At 33.0% G+C, this 15,825-nt stretch overlaps 1 protein-coding gene and 1 pseudogene across 1 annotated transcript; both read left to right on the plus strand.

Moving 5' to 3' along the window:
• Nucleotides 1–4,244: 4,244 nt before the first annotated feature.
• Nucleotides 4,245–6,098, plus strand: LOC114740119 (polygalacturonase-like; annotated as a pseudogene).
• A 619-nt stretch (nt 6,099–6,717) lies between these two features.
• On the plus strand, nt 6,718–11,118 carry LOC114719265 (probable inactive receptor kinase At5g10020). Its single transcript, XM_028905061.1, has 4 exons — nt 6,718–6,888; nt 7,431–8,345; nt 8,524–10,041; nt 10,260–11,118. The coding sequence occupies exons 2-4, from the start codon at nt 7,448–7,450 to the stop codon at nt 10,841–10,843; spliced, it is 3,000 nt and encodes a 999-aa protein (XP_028760894.1). The 5' UTR covers nt 6,718–6,888; nt 7,431–7,447; the 3' UTR covers nt 10,844–11,118.
• The last annotated feature ends 4,707 nt before the right edge of the window (nt 11,119–15,825 follow it).

Consider the following 15,825-nt stretch of genomic DNA (forward strand, 5'->3'; position numbering starts at 1 on the left):
TAAAATTATACAGTGAGTTGATTTTATATTCATACCGTTGATTGTTGAGAGTAAGCCTTTCAGTTCCTATCATGAATTGCATTATGAATTTGCAAATTTCACTTTTCTAGCAAAACGGTGATTTAGTATTTTGAAAACTCATATTTTTATTGTGAATTCACAAATTCCTCTTGTAAACGTATATTATGTTTAATTATTGAAAATTGATTGAAGTTAATACTTGAATGATGTGTAGCAACTTATTATATATGGCTAGCGGCGGTTGAAACTAATTATTTGCATCTTCAATGCAAGAGGCGAATTGTGAAGACCTTAGAAAGCAAAATGATATAGGAAGTATTGCACTGAAATTGGCTGGCATTTATGTAAATGCAAAACAAATTAATCCACTTGCAAATGGATGTATTTATGTTATCAATGGGTGCATCCGTATTACAAATATCCTAATTCTACTTTTGAGCAATCATTCTCAGATTTGTGATTTGTTCTGTTTAACTTTATGAATGAAATAAATCCATTTGTAGATAGATGTATTTATGTTTTTAATGGACATAATCGTGTTGTAAATTTTCTAATTTCACTTGTGAACTATCACTCCCAGACTTGTGAATTGATGTTCATGAATTAAATAAATCTATTTACAAATAGATGATTTCTATTGTTAATGGGTATATCCATGTTGCAAATTTTCCAAAATTCCCTCACTTGTGTTCAAATCTTCTAACAACTAGTTACTTGTAAATGTTGTTCTTGTTGTTAATATACGTATCTTTCTTGCAAATTTTCTAAGTTTAATTGTCAATATGACAGCCACATTTCTAAACCATTAAGTTGTTAGGCAATGTATCTTTGTTGAAAATCTTTTAATTCTATTTGTCAGTAGTATATCATATACTTGTAAACTAGTAGAGATAAGCAGAAGACTAGAATTAATTGACATGAAACATGGCCATAATATATATCCCCCGAAACTGAAATTGTACAAATTCTCTATACAGAAATTTGAACACATTCTAAAGTAGTTTAAATTACATCTCGAATAGAAATATAACATTTGCTATGTCATCTCTTTTTTTTTTTTTTGTATTTTCATCCATTGAAGTAGTTTCACAACAATGCTTGACTTCATATTTTTTCTGTGAGTAATGAGCCACCACAACAACTCAAACTTTAGTACAGTGTGTTGTTCCTTTGACATAAGGATAAGAGCCATCAATACATTTTCACAAGTGCAACGATAAAATTTCAAAATAATCAATGAACTCATACACATTTCATTCCATTGCTGCTAGCCATATATAATAAGTTGCTACACATCATTCAAATATTAATTTCAATTAATTTTCAATAATTAAACACAGGATACGTTTACAAGAGGAATTTGCGAATTTATAACAAAAATAAGAGTTTTCACAACACCAAATTATCGTTTTTTCTAGAGAAGTGGAATTTGCAAATTTATAATACAATTCATGATAGGAACTAAAAGGTTTACTCTCAACACTCAACGGTGTGAATCTAAATCAATCCACTATATAATTTTATCTGAAATCTGAGTAGTAAAAAAATTTCTTGCTAGTTCAAAACTTCACAACAGTTCAAACCAAACCCAAAATATCTACAACAGAAGAAATGAAGAAGGATTTTGCAATATTATATGCAGAAATTTTTAAATGGAAAGGCAGTGAAAGAGGTCACACACAGAGAAAGAGAGACTATGGGGACAACAGAGGCTCTTGTTACTAGAATAGAGCTGACAATGAAGGCACTCCGTACTAGAATAGCAGTGATGGTGAATGCTCTCCTTTCCAGAACAACGGTGATGGCAAATGAGCTCTCTGAATGCATCAGTGAATTTTTCAAAGAGTGAGAGAGAGAAGCTTGAGTTATTGACAGATTTAAGAGAGAGACGAAAGAGCTTCAGAGTCATAGTTTTAAGGGGTAACAATGTCTTTGCTCTTCTTAAATTAATTTCAGTTTGCTCTTTTGGTCTTGCAATGATATTTCAAAACGTTTTGAGGGTTGTTTGAAATAAATTGTCTATTGCGATCCTTCACTGAAATTTTCCCGAAGAAAAAAGATTCTAGACATTTTTGGAAATCAAGTCAACAACTAATGTTTGGAAACTTAAATTATTTGTAATTTCCTTTATGTCCTTTTATAGTTTTATCTTGGTTGCTAAGGATAGTTTATTATTATTATTATATTATTATTATTATTATTATTATTATTATTATTATTAGGGATAATGTGATTAAAGCCCCTAAAAATATTTACAAAGGAGCACTCGGGATTTTTTTTTCCTCTTATATGCCATAAAAGTTTATTTTCATAACAAAAATACCCTGAACGTAATCTGCCATTAGGTTTGATCATTAAATTATACAGTTTGACTAAGATCTTTAATAATTAAACTTAGCAGAGGATAACGGTTTATGTTAGAAATGCTACAAAATAACTCTTTTAGGACATATAAGAGTCAAAAAAAACTTTCAGATGCTGATTGTTTCTTCATGGATGCTTTTAAATATTTAAACACCTTATTTCTTATTATTATTCAAGACTTGGCGCGGCATGCTTAATGCTAACATGCACTTGCTTTTGGAGGCTTCAGCACTGTGTTCTCTCATCTCATTTCTACCTTCGGGGCGGCTTACTTTTCTTTTGCTTTTCTTTTTTGGGCAAAAAAAGGTTTGTTCAATTTTTTTTAAAAAGGACAAATGAAGTTATGAGATTTTATAGTAGCAACAAAAGAATTTGCTTACAGCGTAAGAAATTAGTCAATCACAACGTAATAAATCAATGTTTAAATTTTAATTGAGAGATATACTTATATTTAATACATGCTAATATTTTGAATAGGATGAACAAATAAAAAAATATGGTTAAGATGCATTAAACATAGAAAAATACTTTAGGGGTTCCGTAACCCAAAAAAAAAAAACAAATATTCTCAGTTTAAATGCACCAGCCTGGCTGCAACGTTTACTAAGGATAAACAAATAACAATAAAGAATCATTATCTGAAATTGGTCAGTAACAAAACCTTGCCTTGACTATGCGGATATAATTTGTTTAGCTAGGTAAAACATGCAAGTAGGAAGGAGAAGGGAATTAAAATGGTTTTAAGCTATACTATATCCAGTACTTAGTATAAGAGTTAATTAAAAAATAAATTTGATCCTAAATATAAGATCTTAATCTATTTTGTCTTTTATTTTTTCTTAAAATATCCCTATTCATCACAAGGGGTTCCCATCACGAGATAATTCTTATCATCCAATACAAATGATTGAAAATGATAGTTTAGAAAAAATTAACATATACTACTATTTATGATAAATAATTAATTTAACTAATTTTTTTAATTGTACTACATTAGCCATCCACCTCTGATATTTCTTATATATTAAGAACAGTAGGTACTAGTTTTTCCGATGGCAAAAAGACAAAAAGGTGGTATTAGTTGATCCCATAATCATATTAGCATTCATAGAGTATTGTGTCCTTTTGCCATAATGATGAGAGGGTGCACGTCACAAGTTAAATGGAATATTGGCATTGTTTCCAAAGAAAAGGAATCCATGAAAAAGGAGACACTTAGTGAATTTGTGTGAATTACTTGAGTATTACATCTGCCAATAAATTATGAATGTGCCAATTAAGAATTTAAAAATCAAATTGGATATTTCAACCGATTAGGAAAAGCCTGAAGAAAGCCAGATTTCTATTGCCATTTGAAAAATTACATAATTAATTGTTCTAACAAATGTGAAGAACTATTTGAAAAATGTGAACACCTATAAACACTAAAATACTATATTCCTGAGGATTAAATTTCTCAAAATGAATTTCGCAGCGACAGTATTTGAATTTCCTAATAAACTTATGGACAAAGATTGTTTTTTTTTAAAAATCGCGGGCAAGGTTGTTCACTTGGTTTGAAACAAAATCTTGAAATTCGGGAAAATTTTAATTATCCCATCCCAAATGGCCAAATGTGAATTATAATTGTTAAATAAACAAGTTTTGGTTACATTGGTGTTTAAAGGAAAACAACTATGGGTTATAATTTCATTATTTGGCTATTTATAGGGTTTTTTTTTCAGTTCTACCATAACAATATAAATAGCTCTCTATGCAATGGGGATTCATCATCTTATCCAACTCTAGTAGACATTGTTGCGTTCTAACTAGAGAGGGGAAAAAAGGCCTATAAAGAGTTCAAGGAACAAGAACTAAACATGGATGCAAATTTGAGTATTATCTATATTTCTGCTTCATTCCTAGTACTAGCATCTTCAATAATTGCTCAACCTGTGGTTTTTTATATAAGAAAATATGGCGGAGCACCTAATGGAGATCTGACCTCAGTCAGTATTTATCTTTTGAATTCTTAGCTTGAAAATTCACTGCAACAAAAGAAATTGGGATGAAAGAATTAGTATATTATAAATTGATTTTGCAATAATGTTGCTTTGCAAATATTTCTTTTGTGACAAATAGTTTTGTCACATCTTAATGCTTGAAAATATTTTTTAGCAATTATGTTTTATTGAAATACACATGGCTTGTTGATTGATGTTGAGAAGAGCTTGGAGAAGGCATGGAAGGCAGCATGTGCATCAACAAGTGCAAGTAAAATTTTGGTGCAAAAAAGTACATACAGTTTGAGACAAATAGAATTAAATGGTCCGTGTAAGGCTCCAATTGAGCTTCATATTTTTGAGTAGGATGGTATCGCTGCCTCAGGGTATCCCAGCACAACGGCCAGACTAATCCCAGGTGCACTCGCCAGGTATCGAGCCCATGACATGGTAGGGAAGGCGCCTTGCGTTCCCATTTACGACCAGTCGGACCCGACCCTTGCAGGCCCAATTGAGCTTCATATTGAAGGCAACATTACTGCACCGAAAAACCCTAATCAACTTGACGGAGATGATCAATGGATTAGATTTGGATACATTGATTCCTTTACCTTATCTGGTGGTGCTACTTTTGATGGTCAAGGTTCAATAGCTTGGAAGCAAAATAATTGCCATCAAACGTGGAATTGCAAAAAGCTTTCCATGGTAATTAATAAATTGTGCACATTTAAAAAATTTTCAAACGTGTTGAATTCATTATATCATCATTTCCTGGAAACTCTAATTTTAATATAACATCATGTGTGAATTTTGGGAGGTTAAGAGAAAGAGAAAAAGTTAGACTAACTCATGTTCATTCTGTAATGCTAGACACTTTTTCTCCATTTTGATTTAGATTCCTCTTATAATGAAAAAAAAATCTACATCAATGATTTATGAATTCTTTTAAAAGTCTAACTTTTTTTGAAATTCTTTCAGAATTTTGGTTTCAATTTTATGAACAATTCGATTATTCGAGGCACAACATCCAAACACAGCAAACACTTTCATGTGAATGTTCTAGGGTGCCGAAATATTACTTTCAGCAAATTTACCATTGAGGCCCCAGCAGAAAGTCCAAATACAGATGGAATCCACATTGGAAGATCAACACAAGTGAAAATACTTGACTCGAACATTGGAACAGGAGATGACTGTATCTCATTGGTTGATGGAAGCAGACAAGTGAGTGTTGAGAATGTGACATGCGGACCTGGCCATGGCATTAGTGTTGGAAGCTTGGGAAAATATGAAAACGAAGAAACTGTAGAAGGTTTGATAGTAAATAATTGTACTTTTACACTGACAATGGGGTGAGAATCAAGACTTGGCCTGGAACTCCAATTAAAATCTCAGTCTCTCAATTGCGTTTTGAGGATCTTGTCATGATCAATGTCACCGATCCTATAAACCCTTCTTTTTTTTGGTATTTTCATGCAATTTTCTTTCCTGCGTTTTGTGTTGCTACAACAGACTCCATCAAAAGTGCACATAAGTGGAGTTTACTTCAAGAACATTAGAGGCACATCAACAACAAAGGAAGGAATGATTCTAATTTGTAGTAGTAGTGTACCATGTGAGCAAGTAAAACTCACAAATATTAATCTCAAATTCAATGAGACTCCTGCAATTGCTACTTGTAAGAACATCAAGCCCCAAGTTTTTGGGAATGCACCGATTTGTACTCCTTAACACATGTATTTTACTCATTTATCAAGTAAAAAATCAACTATAATCTAAGGTTTTATTGTCCATTTTCATTTATTATTTTCTGGTTTAAAAAAATTGTTTACCATTTTAATTTTGTAAATCCAAGTTATAATAAATGTTAGGGATGCAACTGAGAAATAATATCAAGGTGTGATACTTTTTATTTTATTATCCTACTTCTGATCTTAATTATAAAATTTTATTTATAAACTATAAATGACAGTACTCCTCAAAATTCCACGAGCCTACAGTTACTTTTGTCTTTTTTAAGTCCCAGAAACTGGTTTTTCTTTTTATGTACTCAACTTTTACCACGGTATCCAAAAGGTAGTTGAGAAAGTCTCCGAGGTAAAACGGTACAATAATGATACTGTACCAGGGGACCAAGCAGTTTCCCCAAAGGGACGGTATCTTGAGAAGTCTCTCTCTATCTGAGATGACCCTTTTTTCCCCTCCCCCTCCCTACTTTTAATATTCAGTTTTGTTTTTCCCAATCATGCTAAAGCTAAACCACCACCCCACCAACTCCTCAGATTTTTGGTCCCTCTTCTTACTCTTTCCGTCTCACTCCATTCTCATCATGCCTTTCTCTCGCGAAGATTCTTCCTCTTTCTTCACTCTCCACTTACAGCATTGTACTACTGTACCTTTTCCTCCCCACGGTGCCTAGCTTCCTCTTTGTTTTTTTCTCACTGAGGTTCCGAGGTTTTCTGGGCTTGTTCTTCACGCGTGTATGCTTCGTCATTTAATTTCACTGGGTTTCAACCACGAGGTAGGATTGCATTGTAATTTGCAGCAAGTTTATTTTTAAGTGCATTTCTCGGTTGTGCTCTAATCACTGTGATTCGTTGCTCAGAGTGATGAACTCGTTTATGAGGTAGTTGACCCAGTAAAAGCTTCAATTTTGTAAAACTTGTTGTCCAGATTCGCAACTATAGGAGCAAAAGGGAATGTTTTGACTGTCTTGTTCACTGTTGGGCCTTTACCTGTATGTGCATTTGATTTTGTGTAGCAGTTGGGTACGTTATTATCTCACATTCCATGCTTTCTTGGGTATCGTGGTATTTCAGATTTTCATGTTTGACAATAGAATTGAGATGAAAGTTCAATGACCATACAGTAGGGATGTGAGATTCCTATTGTTCAAGTTGTGTGCTCTGGTGCATTGGATGGTACCAGACTTCTTGGATATCTCTTGAGATCCAAATGTCTCTGAATATTTTTATAATCCTTGATTATTGTTGCGAAAGCGTTCAAGTTTATTGCATTTGCAATGTTTTGCTTTGCTCATATCAGTGGTGATGCTTGGTGTAGGAGCTACTTGGGAAGGCATGCAGGCAATCTGTTTGATATTCTTCTTGTATGGAGTGATTGCGTTAGGGAATTCAGATATTGATGCACTACTTGAACTCAAGAAGAGCATTCAGAATGACCCTTCTGGACTACTTAATTCTTGGGATACCAGATCTTTGGCTTCTGATGGATGTCCTCAGAATTGGTATGGGATATCGTGTGCTGGAGGCAATGTTATATCGATAACTCTGAATAATGCTGGTTTGGTTGGACAGTTTAATTTCCTTGCCATTAATGGCCTTAAAAAGCTTCAAAACCTGTCACTGTCCAACAACCAGTTCAAGGGAAGTGTCTCACATTTTGGTCCAATGGAATCACTAGAATTTCTTGATCTTTCAGTCAACAAGTTTCATGGGGTGGTACCCTCTGACTTGCTTGAATTACATAATATAGTGTATTTAAATCTTTCATCAAATCAATTGGATGGTACAGTTCCTGTAGGCTTTGACAAACTCAACCGGATGAAGTATTTAGATTTGTGCTCTAATAACTTTTCTGGGGATATTATGCATATCTTTTCTCATATGGGTGGCGTGGTTCATGTTGACCTAAGCACCAACAGGTTTTCTGGTTCACTAGATTTGGGACTTGTAAACAGCACTTTTCTCTCCTCGATTCAGTATTTAAATGTCAGCCACAATTCCTTGACTGGTGATCTGTTTGCTCATGATGGGATGCCATACCTTGACAGTTTAGAGGTCTTTGATGCTAGTAATAATCAGTTAGTGGGTAATATACCTTCCTTCACATTTGTGGTATCTCTAAGGATTCTTCGGCTTGGTTGCAACCAGTTATCTGGTTCTCTTCCAGAAGGTCTATTGAAGGAGAGTTCAATGATGTTGTCTGAACTGGATCTTAGTCAAAACAAGCTTGAAGGTAGTTTGATTTGAAGTTTCATGCAGAAACATATCATATTCTTTCTCCCAAATAGAAAGTGTTAGTTTGACATATAGCGATGGCCTATACTATGATCCAATTGGGTTTGTTGATATTTTAGTAGATTCCCTTTTTCCTTGCTTCTGTTCCTTAAAAACATTCTTTTCCTTCTCTGCAGGTCCTGTTGGAAGCATTACTTCTGTAACTTTGAAGAAGCTTAATTTATCTTCAAACAATCTGTCAGGCCCCTTACCTTTCAAGGTGGGCCACTGCGCCATAATAGATTTAAGTAACAACATGCTATCAGGGAACTTGTCAAGAATTCAGTATTGGGGCAATTATGTGGAGGTGATTCAGCTTAGTTCAAATTCATTGACAGGAACGCTTCCTAATCAAACTACACAATTTTTGAGGGTGACTGAACTTAAGATATCTAATAACTCATTAGAGGGCAGTCTCCCTTCAGTCTTAGGAACATACCCAGAACTAAAAGAGATTGATCTTAGCCACAACCTACTTTCTGGGGTCCTCCTTCTGAGCTTTTTCACCTCAACCAAATTGACTGTGCTTAACCTCTCACACAACAACATTTCTGGATCAGTATATTTTAAAGAAATTCCAAATAACCTGCTAGTTTTTGCTGAAAATTCTAGTCTTGTGTCTGTTGATCTCTCATACAACAACTTGAGTGGGCATCTACCTACAGAAATAGGTAAGCTTCACAAGTTGGCAAGTCTCAATCTATGTAACAACAAATTTGAAGGTATCATTCCTGATGATCTTCCTGATCAACTGAGAGAATTCAACGTGTCCTTCAACAATTTTTCTGGCATTGTGCCTGATAAATTAATGAAGTTTCCCGAATCAGCATTTCACCCAGGAAATTCTTTTCTGATCTTTCCTCATTCGCTTGCTTCACCAGAAGATGGTGGTGAACTAGGTTTGAAGGGAAAGAGGCCACATATAAAACCTGCAACCAAGATTGCCTTGATTGCCAGTTTGGTTTCTGGTGCTTTTGTCATGGCCCTTTTGAGTGTAGTCAGTTTTTATAGGGTTCGCAGGCAAAAAGAAACAACTACACATGAAAATAGACCGAAAGATATTGCTCATCAGAGTTCTTCTCCATCTGGTAGTGAAGTACCTAACAGAAACTTAGAAGCAATTTCTTCAACCCAGAAGGAGGCTGATGATGTCAGAAATGTTCATACTGCTGTAGAGAAACCAGAAGATCTTGACTTTTTTGAATTAGTTAAGCATGAGGAGGGGATATCATCTCCAATGTCTTTTCTGTCATTTTCAAATCCTTCATCTTCTAGAAGCCACCCGTTTGAGAATCCTGGTGCTCTTAAAATATGCTCACCGGATAAATTGTTTGGGGATTTGAATATGTTTGATGGGGCCTTGGAGCTCACTGCAGAAGAATTTTCTAGCGCTACAGCAGAAATTATTGGTAGGAGCTGTCATGGGACATTGTACAAAGCTACACTTAAATCGGGTCATGTATTGGCTGTCAAGTCATTAAAGGAAGGAATAGCCAAGAACAAGAAGGATTTTGCAAGGGAAGTTAAAAAACTTGGGACCATCAAGCATCCAAGTCTGGTTTCTCTTCAGGGTTACTACTTGGGTCCAAAGGAGACTGATAAATTCATTATATCCAAATATGTCAATGCACAATCTCTGGACTTTCATCTTCATGGTAAGATTCTGGTTTTATGTTATCTTCATATGTTTTTGCATCGCATAAGCATAGTTCTGCACTTTTATTAAAAGAATCACTAGAAGACACTTATATTTGTCATGCAATCCTTATTCACTCAATGGTAACATTGGAACTTTCAAATGCATGGGACCATTTTATTTGACTTCTCCTAGTTTTATTCATTCATTCATTCATTTTTAATTTTACTGAGGCAGATGTAAGGAATGTTCATCCAATGTCTCTTGACGAAAGGTTCAGGGTGGCGATAGCTGTGGCTCAATGTCTGCATTACTTACACACTGAGAAAGCCATACCTCATGGCAATCTCAAATCCACAAACATCCTCCTTGAAATAGCTAACCCTAATGTGCTGCTCACTGACTACACCCTGCATCGGATACTAACTACCGCTGGTACTGCTGAGCAAGTTCATAATGCATGTCTTCTTGGTTACCGCCCTCCTGAGTTTGCAAGCTCAAGCAAACCATGTCCTTCCTTGAAGAGTGATGTATATGCATTTGGGGTGATCTTGTTAGAGCTTCTAACAGGAAGAAATTCTGGAGACATTGTTACAGGGATTCCCGGGGTTGTTGTCCTTGCAGACTGGGTGCAGTTTTTGGCAGAGCAAAATCGTGGCGGTGAGTGCTTTGACAGGCTGCTCTTGGACAGGCATGGTGGTGGGGAACGCCGGCCTCGAGTTCTTGATGAAATGCTCAAGGTAGCTCTTAGATGCATCCTTCCAGCATCTGAGAGGCCTGACATGCAAACTGTTTTTGAGGATCTTTCGGCATTAAGGTAGAGTTTCTGATCATATATAGCCTTTTGATCACTAACAGGATTATCCCTTATGGTCTGGTTGGTTTGTGTTTTATTTTGTTCATTGATTTCCACTTTTTAGTCCTTCCTCTCCCTAGGCATTGTATCAGGTTAGCCTAGGAAAATAAAGTTCCTTGGAGGTAAATTCATTCTTCTCAACACTTTGAAGGGGCAGATTGTATATTGTTTTGAATTTAATGCTAGTCGAAGTTTATGAAAATTCTTATATCTGGAACTATTTAGATATGATTTCATCTACATTTCAATTTTTCTTCTTTAAAACCATTATCATTCTTTTAGGTTGACAGTTGAAAAACTATTTTTGTGCTTTATAGAAAGACATCCCATCTGTGTCATCCTAGACATGAGCCAAGCCAGAATGTGGGCCTGGGAGTCTGCACTCACGGGTTGGGTTAAGCTAAACTTGGGCCAGGCTTTTTTGAAATGCAAAAAGAAAAAGGCCCAGACCCATTTTTAGGATTCTTCATTCATTCTTAATTATAGCCCCATTGTTAATTTGAGACAAAATACATATTATGATTAAATAGGGTTTAGGATCATGATATTTACTTAGAATGGTTTATTTATGCATTCTGCTCGTTGGCAGAAAAAAAAAAGAAAAAGGTATTCTGCTCACACAGTGCTTTGTAGATTGATCACACTCCAAAATCAATCATGAAACCGAAAAGTTAATAATGAAAGATTATAAGATAATCATGATTTTGGGTTGATAATTGATTGATTTGGCATGTGTTTAGATACTTTATTAAGAAAACCATGATTTCGGCTCCTATAATTAGGGCCTTTTGAGTTGAATTTATGATCCATTATGCTTGACAACTTTAGTGTACACGCGCCCGCGTGTTTTTTTTTTTTTTCCCCTCTCCAAATGATTCAAATTCAAGTGCCCCTTTTACTCTATGTTTCGTATGAAGGACATGAGGCGAGAAGGAGGAAAGGAAAAATTTTAATGAAGTTGATTTAAAAAAATTAGAAGAATTGGGTTTTGCAATTTTAATAAAGAGAAAATGTAAGATAAAAGAGTAATAAAAATTAGTTAAAAACTTTTAGATCCTGATTATTTAATTTTTTAAATTGAGCTCATTAAAATTTTTTCTTGCTTTTCTTTTCCTTCATTTCCCTCATACCAAACGAGCTAAGGTAAAATTTATTCTTGAGTTGAAATCTTGGTTTAATCCTATGGTATTCAAAGAAGTTTATGATAATCAATTGTTATAAATGAATTTTACAAATTACTATAACATAAGAAAATCTACATATTCTCTCCTAGCAAATGCTTGTATAGACTAGCCCAAAAGTTGGTGAATTTTTTTTTTTAAATACATTCAATTTGCCAACAAGGATTGGCTGTTAGTTTTTGGTTTAGTTTTTAAAACAATCATTTAGTGGCAGGCAACAGTCAATTGGGGTGTGCCTTACCAACCCTTTTTTTTACTTTTTTTAAAATATTTAATACACACACACGCAAAATAATTTGGCATTAATAATTATAAAGATGGTCATAGATTGATTCCTGTAATAATTGTCTAGCAGGTTAATTGCGTTAGATTTCTGTATTTACCCTTATGAACTCTAAATTTTTTCCTACAGTTTAAGTTTTTTCTACCTTTGAATCTCTTTAGAATAATTTTAAAATTCATTTGTAGTCACTCAATAAAAATTTCATTATTTTAGGTTCCCCAATTTTGTTAGTAATATTATCTTTAATTTTTTTCCAATGGAAAAGTTTAATGGCATTACGTGGTAGACAACTTGGTCAATTACTTTAGGTAGTACTGAAGAGTAAGTATGAAGATACCAAAAGTTCCTTTAAAAAAAATAATGTAATAACTAATAACCATGTGGGGTAGTTGGTATGAGGAAAAAATCAACAGGACCGCACCTAATTAGTTTACTTATTATAAACGAAGTTTAAAATGTAATGTCAATTACTTAATAAACATGTGAACATAATTTTATAGTTTAGTAATCATTCTATATTCTATCTTATTGAAAAAAAAAACTATACTACCTCCGGTCCTTAATATAAGATCTCGTTTGACTTTTTGTTTGGTCCTAATTATAAGACCCCAATCCATTTTGTCTATCATATTTATGTATTTTTTTCCAAGATAGTCCTTCTAATAATGATAGTTCTAGCCAATACACTTAATTAGCAAGGATATTGTAGGAATAACAACACTTATTTATTACAAATAACTAACTTAACTTACTTCCTTAATCTTCTCAAATTAGTCAACTGGGTCTTATAATTAGGACCGGAGGTATTATATATGTATCATACTTTAATTAAAAAATTATAGTTTAATTTTTGTATTGTTGGTAGTAGTGATTAAAGAAGCAAACGGTTGACTAATTAAGTTGTAGCAGAAATCTAAGATTAGGAGACGGGACAACTTCTAGAATTAGGAACAGATTTTGAGTCTGACAAAAAAAGAATAAAAAGAATTTAAAAGCCTATCAAAAAAATTTTAAAAAGAAAATTGAGACTGTTAGAAGTTTAATATATTTTCAGAGTATTTATGGTCAGTTGTTATTTTATTAAAAGTTTATATATTGTGATGTTATTATGTTGACAATAAGATTTATTACAAATTTATTTCATATATATTATATGCATATAATTATTATTTTTTTGGTTTAATCACTGTCATTGGTTTGACCACCACCAATTAAACCATGACAACAGAGATTAGTTGGTTTTTTAAGTTTGGGTCCAGCTTTTGAAACATTCATTCAAAACATTCCTTCTGAAAGACTAGTAATTTTTCTTTTTCTTTTTTATTTTATTTTATTTGATCCATCATGCTAAAAGGTTTGCTTAAATGTATTAATTTTTCATTATGCATTTTAATTTAGTTTAACTTTTTGTAAGTCAAAATATCTTCTATTAAACATTTTTTTGCCAATAAAGTGAAAACCTTATATTAAACATAAATATTTGTATTATCAACTAAAACTTAAAAGGCATTATTTCAATAATAAATTTCCAAAGTATGTGAACATAAAATGTATTCTTTTATTTTGGGAAAGTGCGTATAATTTAAACAAAGCTTGACATGTGTGGTATATTCTATGATATACAGGATATTTAAACAAAACGTAAGAACGTAAAAAATAAAATAAAACAATAAATATTATGCTAAAAAAGAAAAAGGCAGCACACGTTTTTGTTGCTTAATTTTCATTTTTAAAAAAGAGAAAAAGAAAAAGAATATTTATTCTCTCTTTCGCTTTAACTTTCCTGTTTCCAAAACCAACAGCTAGCAGCTAGGTGAAAAAGTACGAAAGTGATCCGGCGGTGGGGGTATTAATGTCAATTCATATGCCGCTCGCAGTCGCAGGCGCGCATCATCCCTACAAAACCGCGTATGGCTAAACACGCAGGAAAATGAGTTCCCATTGCGACACGTCACAGTCACAGCGTGCGTGCGTAGGAAAACCCGCGGAAAACGGAAATGTGAAAAAGTGACAACCAAACACGCCTTCCTTCTGTATTGCTTCCTTCCATGACCATATCCTTTTCATTGTAATAATAATAATTATTATATATATTTTTAAAATTATTGCCAATATATCATGCTTCTTAAAGGGTAAATCTATCAAAAATATAATGTCAAAATTTATTTGCCAGTAGAATGGATATAAAATTATTAAAAGATCTTTCCCTATGAAAATTTCTTGCAGTTAAAGTTAATGGGTTTGGTTTAGTGGTGGGTGGTCTCAATTCTCAATAGCAAGGGATATATATATATTAAATTCATTGTACAAAATTTTCAAGAATATTAAACTCCATATCAATGGAACATTTCAATAGCCAGTGGTAAAGTAAATCAGATTAGAAGTTCTATTTTGCAAATAAAATATGTCTCTTGTATTTCTAATAAAATGCATAACAAATAAGTATTGTTGAATAAGCATACTATAACTATAATTAATACTACATATCTTTATTTTTTTATATTGTAAAAACATTGTTCCTAACTTCCTATCCTGTGTTGCATGTTGCAATCAAATGAGACACAGTAATAGTTTATATAAAATACAAATAATCATTAATAATAGTTAGTTTAAGTTTAGTTTTAAAATCAATTGGGTCTTAAATCAGTCTTGTAATTATATAGAAAAGCTTTATAATAATATATTTTCTACTTAATCCAAATTAATCAAAGCCCAATATCCAAGGTACTCTCACTTGTCTTATATATAAGAAAATTTATTATATAGTTTATATTTTGTGTTTGACAGTGTCTCGAACATGATTGTTTTAAAAAAAAAAGAATATGTATGCCTTGCAAAAAAAATTATTATGAAGCACCTATTCTTATTTATAAGAGACTCTCATAGTCTGTCTAATTTAAATTTTTATTGAGTACAAATATTTCTTATTAGAAACTTGTTTAAACTAAATATAAACATTTCTTCCATCAAAATTTTGAATCTAGATTTACCAAATTCCTTCTATTAAATATAACCTACTTGCTTAAGCCTTTTTCTTTTAAGAATGAGCTTAGTAGTTGAGAATTTGTTTTATTTTTTATTCTTTGCTAATAATTGCACATTGCATTTGTCTTCCTTATGTTGTTGTGTTGTCTGCCTCCGGCCTCTATAAATACACAAACTCTCCCTCTCTTCTCTTCACTTCTCTTTTTTCTCTCTCAAGCCTTTCTTCAGAGCTCTCAATCTCAATCATTCATGTGAGTTTCTCTCTCCTAATTTTGTGTCCTTTTTTCATTAATAAGATTTTTTCCTGGATACATGAATTTTTCTTTTCAAAGCATTTTCATAACTGCGATTATTAATTGTTATACATTCTTTGGATTTATTCCTTTTGCAGTCACAAATTGATTGTTCATAGGAAAAATGGGAAATAAGATGGAAAAAAAATCATTAACACTGAAGATAAAGTAAATTTTATACACAAGTTTACTAGTTTTACCTATA

This window comes from Neltuma alba, unplaced genomic scaffold, assembly GCF_004799145.2.
Source record: "Neltuma alba isolate B1F8T4 unplaced genomic scaffold, ASM479914v2 tig00000105_pilon, whole genome shotgun sequence".
In the NCBI taxonomy this organism is placed as follows: domain Eukaryota; kingdom Viridiplantae; phylum Streptophyta; class Magnoliopsida; order Fabales; family Fabaceae; genus Neltuma; species Neltuma alba.

Excerpts from the sequence above, each read along its gene's own strand:
- LOC114719265 (XM_028905061.1), top strand. The coding sequence starts at position 7,448 with ATGCAGGCAATCTGTTTGATATTCTTCTTGTATGGAGTGATTGCGTTA. Across the intron at positions 8,346-8,523 it reads TAGTCAAAACAAGCTTGAAG|GTCCTGTTGGAAGCATTACT; the intron begins GTAGTTTGATTT and ends CCTTCTCTGCAG. Across the intron at positions 10,042-10,259 it reads TCTGGACTTTCATCTTCATG|ATGTAAGGAATGTTCATCCA; the intron begins GTAAGATTCTGG and ends TTACTGAGGCAG.